The sequence below is a fragment of the Cygnus olor genome, unplaced genomic scaffold, assembly GCF_009769625.2.
Source record: "Cygnus olor isolate bCygOlo1 unplaced genomic scaffold, bCygOlo1.pri.v2 scaffold_78_ctg1, whole genome shotgun sequence".
Classification (NCBI taxonomy): Eukaryota; Metazoa; Chordata; class Aves; order Anseriformes; family Anatidae; genus Cygnus; species Cygnus olor.
Genome location: NW_024429178.1, coordinates 268,334 through 280,100, shown reverse-complemented (window position 1 = coordinate 280,100; position 11,767 = coordinate 268,334). Strand labels below are relative to the sequence as shown.

At 52.0% G+C, this 11,767-nt stretch overlaps 2 protein-coding genes across 2 annotated transcripts; one reads left to right on the top strand and one right to left on the bottom strand.

Moving 5' to 3' along the window:
• Positions 1–648: 648 nt before the first annotated feature.
• LOC121063403 (olfactory receptor 14J1-like) lies at positions 649–1,563 on the bottom strand. Its single transcript, XM_040543825.1, has one exon. The coding sequence runs from the start codon at positions 1,561–1,563 to the stop codon at positions 649–651; it is 915 nt and encodes a 304-aa protein (XP_040399759.1).
• Positions 1,564–11,053: 9,490 nt separating this feature from the next.
• Positions 11,054–11,767, top strand: LOC121063397 (olfactory receptor 14C36-like). The gene has a single exon (XM_040543820.1). The coding sequence runs from the start codon at positions 11,069–11,071 to the stop codon at positions 11,765–11,767; it is 699 nt and encodes a 232-aa protein (XP_040399754.1). The 5' UTR covers positions 11,054–11,068.

Sequence of the window (11,767 nt, the reverse complement as noted above, 5' to 3'; positions counted from 1 at the left end):
CAGGTCTCTGGGCACGGCCACCACAGCCCCAGCCCCTCGCAAGGCACCGCAGCTGCTGGGACAAAGGCGGCTCTGGGCGTCCCCAGCAGCCCCCGGGCTGGGGCCAGCCACGGCTCAGGAGATGGAGGGCCGTGAAGCTTCAGGAGCCCTGGTCTCCTGCCTGGGAGATCCCCAGCACAGAGTGCCTGTGTCCCCAAGGGCCAGCCCCGCTCCCCGCACCAGCACAAGAGGCCTGGCCCAGGCACAGAGCAGCTCCAGATTCCGGTCCGTGAAGCTCCACATTGCCCCACTGAGCAGTGATGGGCAGCCCCAAGGGCCACCAGGGCTGTTCCTAAATGTGACAGCAGGGCTTTTGGCCCTGAGTCCCTTCTCCATTGAAAGAATGAGATGGGATCTGAGAGCTTAGAATATCTCATGGCTTCTTTATTGTCTTAATCTACACATGAAGTTTGGTTCTTAATGTACAGTAGATGACTGGGTAAAAATTAAAATTAACAGGTAGAAGGATGAGAAGAAATTTCCTTAAATTAAAATAATATTATTACTACATTTTAAAAAATAAGGCTATGCAATTTCAGAAAACATTTTGTGAGGAATTCTCTTAGTACTGTTAGGATGGTGAGGATATTACTGATGCTTCAGAAGTATCTATGAAAGTAATTTCCTTAGTGCATTTCTCAGTTCCTTGTTCCTCATGCTGTAGATGAGGGGGTTCACTGCTGGAGGCACCACTGAGTACAAAAATGCAAATACCAGGTCCAGGGATGGGGAGGAGATGGAGGGGGGCTTCAGGTAGGCAACTGTGGCAGTGCTGACAAAAAGGGAGACCACAGCCAGGTGAGGGAGGCACGTGGAAAAGGCTTTGTGCCGGCCCTGCTCAGAGGGCATCCTCAGCACCGCCCTGAAAATCTGCACGTAGGACAGCACAATGTAAATAAAACAAACAAATACTAAAGAAAGAGTAATGGCAAGTGCCCCAACTTCCCTGAGGTATGTGTCTGAGCAGGAGAGCTTGAGGATCTGGGGGATTTCACAGAAGAACTGGTCCACAGCATTGCCTTGGCAGAGGGGCAGGGAAAATGGAGTGGCCGTGTGCAGGACAGCATTGAGAAAGCCACTGCCCCAGGCAGCTGCTGCCATCTGGGCACAAGCTCTGCTGCCCACGAGGCTCCCATAGTGCAGGGGTTTGCAGATGGCAACGTAGCGGTCGTAGGCCATGATGGTGAGAAGGGAATACTCTGCTCCTACCAAGAAGGCAAAGAGAAAGACCTGTGCAGCACACCCTTGATAGGAGATGGCCCTGGTGTCCAAGAGGGCATTGGCCATGGCTTTGGGGAGAGTGGTGGAGATGCAGCCCAGGTCGAGGAGGGCCAGGTTGAGGAGGAAGAAGTACATGGGGGTGTGGAGGCGGTGGTGGCAGGCTACGGCGGTGAGGATGAGGCCGTTGCCCAGGAGGGCAGCCAGGTAGATGCCCAGGAAGAGTCCGAAGTGCAGGAGCTGCAGCTCGCGCGTGTCTGCGAATGCCAGCAGGAGGAACTCAGTGATGGAGCTGCTGTTGGCCATTTGGTGGTTCTTGGCATGGGTTTCTGTCCCAGGGGGAAAAAAACATTAATAAAGCCCAAAACTTTTATGAGAAAATCTTTTTCTGTGTCTCAATTAATCCAATGTAATGACTGTCCTCTTTCAGGATTACAGTTGGCAGGTGCCTTTCAGGAGGTCTTACTAACGCTGCCTGAGGATATCCCAGTGAATAGGGGATTCTGCTGTGAGCAACACATGAGGCAGTCCTGCCCAACAGCAAGAGGTTAAGAGGAACATTGGCTCATTTCAGATTCAAGTCACCTGCTAATAAAGAGCTTTTCCATATTGTTGCTCACAATTCACCCATTTGCAGAGCATGGCTGTGGGGATTTATTTTTGTATTTTTTTGTCTAGCTGCCCACCCCAATGCTGAGGACATTTTCTAAGGCAGAAATCCTGGGCATTTCTGCTGCACTCCAAGAGAAAACCTGTGGATCGTCAGAGGCAAAGGGACCGTCCCTTTAATGCAGAGTGTTCTTTAGAGAGGCCAGCCAGTCTGTCCATCACAGCTGGTCACAGCTGCCCTGTACTGGCATCCACCTGAGATGCACGACAATTGCACTCAGAGGTTCATAGAGTCATAGAATCATAGAATATCCTGACTTGGAAGGGTTCCACAAGGATCATCAAATCCCACCCCTGAATGTGTATATAAGCACCCAAAAATTGGTCCACATGCTTGAGGGTGTTGCCCAAATATTTCTTAAATGGTGGCAGCCTCAGTGCTGTGAACACTTCCCTGTGGTGTTTGTTCCTGTGCCTATAAAACCTGGACACTGCTGGGAGTAGAGGAATCCAGGCTCCAAGTGCCCATCTCCAGACCCCTCACCCTGTCCCCGTACTCCCCTTCCCCCAAGCACCCCGAGGGCTCACTCCATGGGCAGGTGAAACCCCCATCCCCAGGCAGCCTGGGAACAAGACCAGCAGCAGCACGGCCAGGTGCAGAAGCCAGGAGGAATGGCAGCGTGCTGCTGCCAGGGGAGGCAAGGCCAGGGAGGGACAGACGGACACTCAGCAGACCCTCCTGTGCTGCAGCTCTGCCTGCAGAGGAGGCAGCTCCTGCTCATTGCAAATGCTGTGTGCTCTGCTTTGGCCTGCAGAAACCTCCCAAAGACAGGGGGGTTGTACCTCCCAAAGATCAGGTAGGATAAAGCCTGAGAGGACCACAATGTGATGTTGGTGCAGTCCATGAGATGAAGTTTGGGAAGGTACTTTGCAAATTTCATCACTGACATCCTGATTTCTCAGTGCAATGCTCCAGGAGTCTCAGTCTCCTGTACAATCCTGACAGTCCATTACCATGCCTCCCCTCCACTGCAGGAATCTGAAAGCACAGCCTACAGAAAAAGGTTTGCATTTCAGGTAGCCCCTGCCTTGGTCTTTCTCTTCAAAAAACCAACCATAAATGCCATTCTCTAAAACATCTTCTACTCCTTGCTGGAGAAACAGAGAGACCCATCCCGACAGATGCTATCAGGCATCAGATGCGCCAGTTGTAGAAGACCCCTGTGGCAACCCCACCTGCATGGCCCTGCTGCCAGAGACTCACGGTGCCAAGAGCCTGCAGATCTGTCCTGCCACACGCTGCCCTCTGTTGTTGGCTCCTCACTGCCTCCAAGCCTTCTCTCCTTCTCTCCTCTCCCTGTGCCAGCTGCGGTCAGAGCCCCCAGCCCTGCTGCGCTGTGCAGAGGAGCTGCTCCTGGCCAGAGCTGTGTCTCTGCACCAGGGCCCTCTTGCCAGGAGCTCTCTCTGTCCCAGGAGCCCGGCCCAGCTCAGCACCAGACGCCCAGACCAAGGCATTGCAATCCCCCCTCGGGGGGCTTTGGGGAGGAGCCCACGAACCTCAGGCACTGAGAGACAATTGAAGACATCTCTCAAGGAGTCCAAGTGAGAGGCAAGTTTCCTGCAGTGTCCCCCTGAGGGCCAGCACTGACACAGCCTCCCTTGGAGCTCGTTAGAGCAGAGCATTGGAGCAGTGAGGACAGGGAGACAAAGGCAGTGTGAAGGTGACCCTGATGTGTAGGAAATCTGGATGTGTGTCACTAAGCACAAGGGCCCAGACAACAGTGGGTGATTTAAAATTTGAAAAGACAGAAATTGAAGTTAAAATAGTAATAATAACAATAATAACAATAACAATAATAACATTAATATGTACAAAGCAAGTGATGCACCACGCAATTGCTGAGAAGCCCCTCACTGATGCTCAACCTGTCTCTGAACATTGGTCCCCCTGACCCTGGCCAGCCTGCATCAGCATCTCTTGTGCACGTCCCTTGACCTTCATTTCTTTCACTGCAAAATCAGCTTTGAGAGGAATTTGGAGTATTTTCTTCCCTTTCTCAAACACTTCCTCTGCTCTGTCACCCCACACAACGATGCCATCGATGTACTGCAGGTGTTCAGGAGCTTCCTCCTCTTCCAGGGCAGTCTGGAGCAGCCCATGGCAAGTGGTAGGGCTGAGTTTCCTGCCCTGGGGCAGTCGATTCCAGGTTGGAAGCAAGCTGTGGCCTTCAATCTGCTGGCAAACGGATGGAGAAAATGCATTAGCGATATCAGTTGTGGCAAAACGCTTGGGTGCCTTTGATCCCAGTTTGCAGGGAAGCTCTACCGTGTCCAGCATGGCAGCACTCAGCACTGCATGACTTCATTCAGGCCATGACAATCCTCTGTCAGTGGACTCAGTTGGTGCTATACTGACTCAGGTGCACGGCTGTGGCAGTGATTGGCACCAGCTGTCCTTCAGCCCTCATCAACCCCACAACAGAAGGGTCCTGTGAGAGACCAAGGCAAGGTAGACAAGAGCATCATGTCCTCCGTCTCCAAGGCAGCTGTGCCAAAAGCCCACCGATACCCTTTTGGGTCCTTGAAATATCTATCCTCTCCTGAAGCAGCCTCTTCCAAGGATGCACAGAGTCCTAACTCCAGGGAGGGGCCCCGTTTCTCCCAGCACCAGAGCAGCATGGGGATAGGGATCGCGTGATTACTGATGCTCTTAGGACCTCTTCCTCTTCGTCCTCCTACTCACATGCTGGGCCAGCTTTTCTGAAGCCTGCCTAATCTTCTTTCTCCTCCTTTCTTGTCTGGGTAGGAGTTTCTTTCCTTTTTTTTTTTTAAAAAAAAAAAAAAAAAAAAACTCACTTTCATATCCACTCTTTTTTCTTCCATATAGGAGTAACTGATACAGACAAATATTGGTGTTCTGGCCCAGACACAGGGCCCATAAAAGGAGCTGGAGTCGCTGCAGGGCATTTTGCAGATGCTGTAGTGGCTGCAGGGTCTGTCAGAGGGGTTGGAGTGGCTGCTGGGCTTGTCACAGAGGTTGGAGTGGCATTGATTGTGGCTCTGTAAGCATAGGCCAAGAGCCAGCACACTGCAGTGGTATGTGTCTCTTCGGAAATGCCAGGGTGATAACACCACTTTTTCAAGCATTTCACAGTTTTTTAGGATTCTGCACTTGTTCTGGGGTGAAGTTCCAAAGCACTGGAGGTGCCCCCTGCTCTAGGTGCCTGCCCAGATCCTCCCACACTCCCTGCCACTCCTAACTATCTTGCCCCTGACAGATCTCTGGATGGCATGCTTAAGTAGTTGTCTAAACTTACACAAAACCTGAATCACATTCAGGAGACCTAAAAATAGGAACATGCTGGTTTGACCGTGCCAAGGATATTCAAAGCTTTGAAGAGCTATTGTAATTAGCCTGGAGGAGAAGGGGGAGGTGAAGGAGAAAGGGAGAGTGAAGCAGTGGCGAAAGGCCTCCCCCACTGTCCATACCAGTTCCACCCCCCCCACCTCCTGCCCCACCCCGCATAGATTTAGTCCCCGAGAAGAAAAGGCAAAAAGTGTAAAAGAGTGTAATTATTAAGAGTTTCTAAGAGATGAAGAGATGGTTCCGGAGGTACAGAGGTGGCAATAGTTTTATCCTATCAGAAGTCAGTGTTATCCAATACAGCAAAAGATTAACCTTAAACCTGTCCCCAGAATTGATGAACAGCATGACGTGGAAGACAGACAGTTAGCAATGTGCTATACAACACAATTCCGAAAACAAGCACAACAGACCCCAGATCAAAAAGATCGACATTGTGATCAGCAACCGTTAAACTGATCTAATGCTTAGAACAACTTACTTTTAAAACGCTGTGGTCAGATCTGTCATCTCAACCTTTGTGCTCCACGCTAGGCACCAAGAAGACTTGCTGTGGTTTGACCCGGCAGGCAGCTCAGCACTACAAAGCTATTCATCCAGTGGGATGGAGGAGAGAACTGGGAAAAAAAAAAAAAAAAAAAAAAAAAAAAAAAAGCAGTTTATAGGTTGATATAAAAGCAGATTCATAAGACACAAAGGAAATAGTAAGAATAATAATAACAACAACAACAACATAATAATAATAAAATGTATTTTTATTATTATTATTATAGACACAAATAGACTAAGGAGATGATCTTTTTCTGAGAATATCAAAAGACAGAAAAGACAGGTGGTGGTGATTAATTGGAAAGTGTTGGACCTGAGCATGACAGACACGGTATGGAATAAGCAGTGAATACTGTCCTAGTTTTGGCTGCGATAGAGTTAATTTCTCTTCCTAGTAGCTGGTATGGTGCTGTGTTTCATATTTACAGAATTACAGAACAGTTTGGGTATGAAAGGACCTTAAAGATCACAGAATTCCAACTCCCCTGCCCTGGGCAGGGACACCTTCCACTAGACCAGGTTGCTCAAAGCCCCATCCAACCTGGCCTTGAACACCTCCAGGGATGGGGCATCCACAACTTCTCTGGGCAGCCTGTTCCTCACCACCCTCTGAGGAAAGGACTTCTTTCTAATGTCTAATCTGAATCCACCCTCTCTCAGTTTAAACCATTACCCCTAGTCCTATCACTACTCTCTTTGATGAAGAGTCCCTCCCCAGCTTTTCTGTAGGCCCCTTTAGGTACTGGAAGGCTGCTGTAAGGTCTCCCCAGAGCCTTCTCTTCTCCAGGCTGAACAACCCCAACTCCCTCGGCCTGTCTTCAGAGGAGAGGTGCTCCAGCCCCTTCATCATCCTCGTGGCCCTCCTTTGGACTCGTTCTAATAGATCCATGTCCTTCTTGTGCTGGGGGCCCCAGAGCTGAACACAGTACTCAAGGTGTGGCCTCACCAGGGCCGAGTACAGAGGGACAATCACTTCCCTACTCCTGCTGACCACACTATTCCTGGTACAAGCCAGGATGCTGTTGGCCTTCTTGGCCACCTGAGCACACTGCTGGCTCATGTTCAGCTGCCTATCCACCAATATCCCCAGATCCTTTTCCCCTGGGCAGCTGTCCAGACACCCTTCCCCCAGCATTATGTTGGGCTGTTGTGCCCCAAGTGCAGGACCCAGCACTTGGCCTTGTTGAACTTCATACAGTTGACCTCAGCCCATGGATGCAGCCTATCCAGATCCCTCTGCAGAGCCCTCCTACCCTTGAGTTGATCTACACTTGCATCTAACTTGGTGTCGTCTGCGAACTTACTGAGGGTGCACTCGATCCCTTCATCCAGATCACTGATGAAATTACTGAAAAAGAAGATACAGCCAATTTTTAACCCAATAAAGCATACATCCGTCCTGGCCTTGAGCAGCCAGTTTCCCCAGGAGAATGCTTGGGGAAACAGTTTCAAAAGCCTTACTGAGGTCTAGGTAGACCACACCCACAGCTGTTCTCTTCTCCCCTGAGCACATCACCTTGTCTTAGAAGGAGATCAGATTTGCCAAGCAGGACCTGGCTTTGATAAACTCCTGCTGACTGGGCCTGGTCACCTGGTGGTCCTGTAAGTGTTACGTGATGGTACTCAAGATAATCTGCTCCATGAGCTTCCCCAGCACCGAGGTCAGACTGACAGGCCTGTAGTTACCCAGATGCTCCTTCTGCCCCTTCTTGTAGATGGCCGTCACATTTGCTAGTCGCCAGTCAACTGGGACCTTGCCTGATAGGCAGGACTGCTGATAAATGATGGAAAGTGGCCTGGTGAGCACTTCTGCCAGCTCCCTCGGTACCAACACGTGGATCCCATCTGGCCCCATAGACTTGCATACATCTAAGTGGAGTAGCAGGTCTCAAAAGTTTTCCTCATGGATTATGAGGGCTTCATGCCACTCGCTGTCCCTATCTACCAGTTCAGGAGTCTGAGTACCAGGGGAACAACTGTTCTTGCTGCTGGAGACTGAGGCAAAGGAAGCAATAAAAACCTCAGCATTTTCCTCATCACCTTTACCTATGTTTCCCCCCACTACCAATAGAGGATGAAGACTCTCATTACTCCTCCTGTTTTTTTTTTTTTTTTTATTTTAGGAATTAAAAAAAAATAAATCATTATTTTTTTAATTATCCGTGAGAGATTGGGCTCCATTTGGTCTTTCGACCTTCTAATTTTGGCCCTGCACAGCCTCACAACGCTTAGAATGTGGTTCCAAACACAATAGCAGCATGCAAGAGAAGGAAGCAGAGAAAAAGTAGAATCCAGTGGAATTCAATCCACTATAATTCCGTGATAGTACGCTGCAGTTTTATTCCACTAAATCCTGTAATGTCCAAAATTTCATGCAATTGTTGATGCAGTTATCTTGTAATAGACAGCATAACCAGGGTGAGCCATCTGCCTGCAGACATTAAGAGCTGACAGAATGCAGCGTCAGCATGGGGGAACCTTGAGAAACTGCAGGATTTTGCCTACAGAAACCTCTTGACATTTACAAGAAGAGCCCAGTCCTGTACCAGAGGAAGAGGAACCCCACCCATCAGGGCAGACTGGGACCCTGCTGAGTGAGCAGTGCCCAGGAGGAGGAGGGCCTGGGCACCACGAGGGATCTCATATGAGCTACTCAGCTAAGACCCGGTGTGACACCACACGGACAAGGGCTTGCAGCCAGCAGGGAAAGAGGTGCAGGTCTGGGAGACACTAAGATACGCTGGTCTTCAGAGGAGCAAGGACATAGGCAAGGCTAAAAGTCCCAACAGGACCCAGGTCTTTGTGTCCATGGCTCTGGCTGTTGTCTCTGCCACTGAGGCCTAGGAGGAGACAGATTATCGGTAAAGCACCAGGGCCTCATTGCCTCCTCGCCACCACCCATGAACCAGGCAGGGCTCGGACCATTCTCCTGCACTTGCCCATGCACATCGCTATCTCCTCCTGCCCCAGGAAGAGCCGTGAGCAGTGTGTGAAGGGAAAGGATCTCCCTTCCCAGGGGTCGGGGGACAAGGCCTGACCCTTGTGCTTGGTGACACACATCCAGTTTTCCTACACACCAGTGCCACCTTCACACTGCCTTTGTCTCCTTGCCCTCACTGCCTCCAATGCTCTGCTCTAACGAGCTCCAAGGGAGGCTGTGTCAGTGCTGGCCCTCAGGGGGACACTGCAGGAAACTTGCCTCTGACTTGGACTTCTGGAGAGATGTCTTCAATTGTCTCTCAGTGCCTGAGGTTCGTGGGCTCCTCCCCAAAGCCCCCCGAGGGGGGATTGCAATGCCTTGGTCTGGGCGTCTGGTGCTGAGCTGGGCCGGGCTCCTGGGACAGAGAGAGCTCCTGGCAAGAGGGCCGTGGTGCAGAGAGACAGCTCTGGCCAGGAGCAGCTCCTCTGCACAGCGCAGCAGGGCTGGGGGCTCTGGCCGCAGGCACCCAGGCAGAAAGGGATTCCAGGCAGCCTGGAGGGTGCGGGCAGACGAGAGCTCAGTGCAGGAGAAACCTTCACAGCCCTGCACACGGTAAGTCTCTGGCTGCAGCACAGTGCAGGGGACGTTCCTGGATCCGGGACATCTCTGCCTGGCCAGGAGCTGCCAGGATGTCTCTCGTGGCTTGTGAAGTGCAGAGGAGAAGGTGCTGGAGGGCAGCCTTGGTCAGAGGAAGGGGAGGGCAGGGGCTGCCTGCAAAGACAAGGCACTTTCTGCAGTCTCGGCCTGCCTTTTCCTGCTCTAATTCCTGGGCAGGCTCTGTGTTAACAGAGTTGTAGGGATTGCACAGGTGATGGAGCTTCCTATTGCATTGAACAGAGACATAAAGAGGTTAGTGAGGAACCTGAGAATATCCCTTCCCTTCTCCCTGCTTAAAGACTGCACCAGGGCTTTTCTGAGCTGGTCTTTAGGACCTGCAGACAGGGAGATGTCCCCAGAGCTGTCCCCATCCCCCGGAGGTGTCTGCAGGGCAGAGCTGGGCACACAGCGGGTGGGATGGGGTCTGTGAGCATGGATGGGAGGGGACGTGGGGACAGAGAAAGAGCTGCTGGCAGGGACAGCTGCAGGCAGCAGGGACATGGGCAGGCGGTGAGAGGGAGCTGCTCCCTCCCTGCCATCCCCTGCAGTGCAGGCGCCTTCCTTGCAGCAGCCCCTGGTCTCCTCTCTTCCCCTCACAGCTTCTGTCATGGCATGTATAATCTGGGGGGCTGAGAATATGGGGTGTCTGAACCCTACATCTCAGTGGAAGTAGACACATTTGCTGCAGGCCCCCTCCACCTTCCTCCACGGAAGCAGGCACAGAATCACAGAATCATAGAATATCCCGAGTTGGAAGGGACCCACAAGGATCAGCGAGTCCAGCTCCTGGCTCCACAGAGGTCTTACCCCCAAATTCCTACCATAAGACAAGGAGCACATTCCAAAGGCTTCTTGCACTCCAGAGCTCTTTTCCCTCTGCTGGCTGTGCCGGGCAGATGGCCCAGGGGTGTGAGGACAGGCTCTACCTCACCGACATCGCAGCCTCGGCACCGCGTTGGGTCCGCCCTGCCTGCCCATGCCTGCTTCTCTCCCTTGCCCAGCGTGGCAGCTGCTGGTGCCTGATTCTGACAGGGAGTCCTTTGCACGGAGGGTGAGGCAGGAGGAGATGCTCCCTGCTCTCTCCAGCCAGACACACACGATCCACCTGCTGATTTTGTCTCCTGGGTGTTGAACAGGGAAGACGCACACGGAGTCACACAGCCAAACACCCCTCACTCAACCGAGGGAGCCCCTTCCCAGGAACCTTCCCTCTTGGGACCTCCAATGGAGCAGAGCAGGCTCATTGGGAGCTGCTGGGCAGAGGCAGCTGCAGTGTACAGGACACTCAGCAAGCACAGAGGACGGCTCCAGTCAGGCAGATAGACGGAGGTCTTCTGGGAAAAAGGGAATGTAAGGCTTTAATTGGGAATTAATTGAATTTTGCTCACAGACTTTACTCTGTCTACACTCTATCTTTCTTTCTTTTCTTTTTTTTTTTTTTCTCATTTGGCAGTGTCCATGACCAAAGCCAGGAAATGCCCAACAGCAGCTCTGTGAGCGAGTTCCTCCTGCTGCCATTCGCAGACACGCGCGAGCTGCAGCTCCTGCACTTCGCGCTCTTCCTGGGCATCTACCTGGCTGCCCTCCTGGGCAACGGCCTCATCCTCACCGCCGTAGCCTGCCACCACCGCCTCCACACCCCCATGTACTTCTTCCTCCTCAACCTGGCCCTCCTCGACCTGGGCTGCATCTCCACCACTCTGCCCAAAGCCATGGCCAATGCCCTCTGGGACACCAGGGCCATCTCCTATCAAGGATGTGCTGCTCAGGTCTTTCTGTTTGTCTGCTTCGTTGGAGCAGAATTTTATGTTCTCACCATCATGTCCTACGACCGCTACGTTGCCATCTGCAAGCCCCTGCACTACGGGAGCCTTGTGGGCAGCAGAGCTTGTGCCCAGATGGCAGCAGCTGCCTGGGGCAGTGGCTTTCTGCACGCTGTGCTGCACACTGCCAATCTATTTTCACTACCTCTTTGCCATGGTAATGCCTTGGACCAGTTCTTCTGCGAAGTGCCCCAGATCCTCAAGCTCTCCTGCTCAGACTCAGACTACTTCAGGGAAGTTGGGTTCATTGCATTTAGCTTCTGTTTAGGTGTTGTTTGCTTTGTTTTCATTGTGCTGTCCTATATTCAGATCCTCAGGGTGGTGCTGAGGATGCCCTCTGAGCACGGCCGGCACAAAGCCTTTTCCACGTGCCTCCCCCACCTGGCCGTGGTCTCGCTGTCTATCAGCACTGCCACATTTGCCCACCTGAAGCCCCCCTTCATCTACTCTGCACACCTGGAGCTGGTGGTGTCAGTTCTGTACTCGGTGGTACCTCCAGCAGTGAACCCACTCATCTACAGCATAAAGAACCAGGAGCTCAAGCATGCACTGAAGAAGCTGTTTCAGTTGTCTTCCAGAAGCAGTTAG

Bases quoted from the DNA above. Each gene is read 5' to 3' on its own strand.
- LOC121063397 (XM_040543820.1), top strand. From the start codon at position 11,069: ATGGCCAATGCCCTCTGGGACACCAGGGCCATCTCCTATCAAGGATGT.
- LOC121063403 (XM_040543825.1), bottom strand. From the start codon at position 1,563: ATGGCCAACAGCAGCTCCATCACTGAGTTCCTCCTGCTGGCATTCGCA.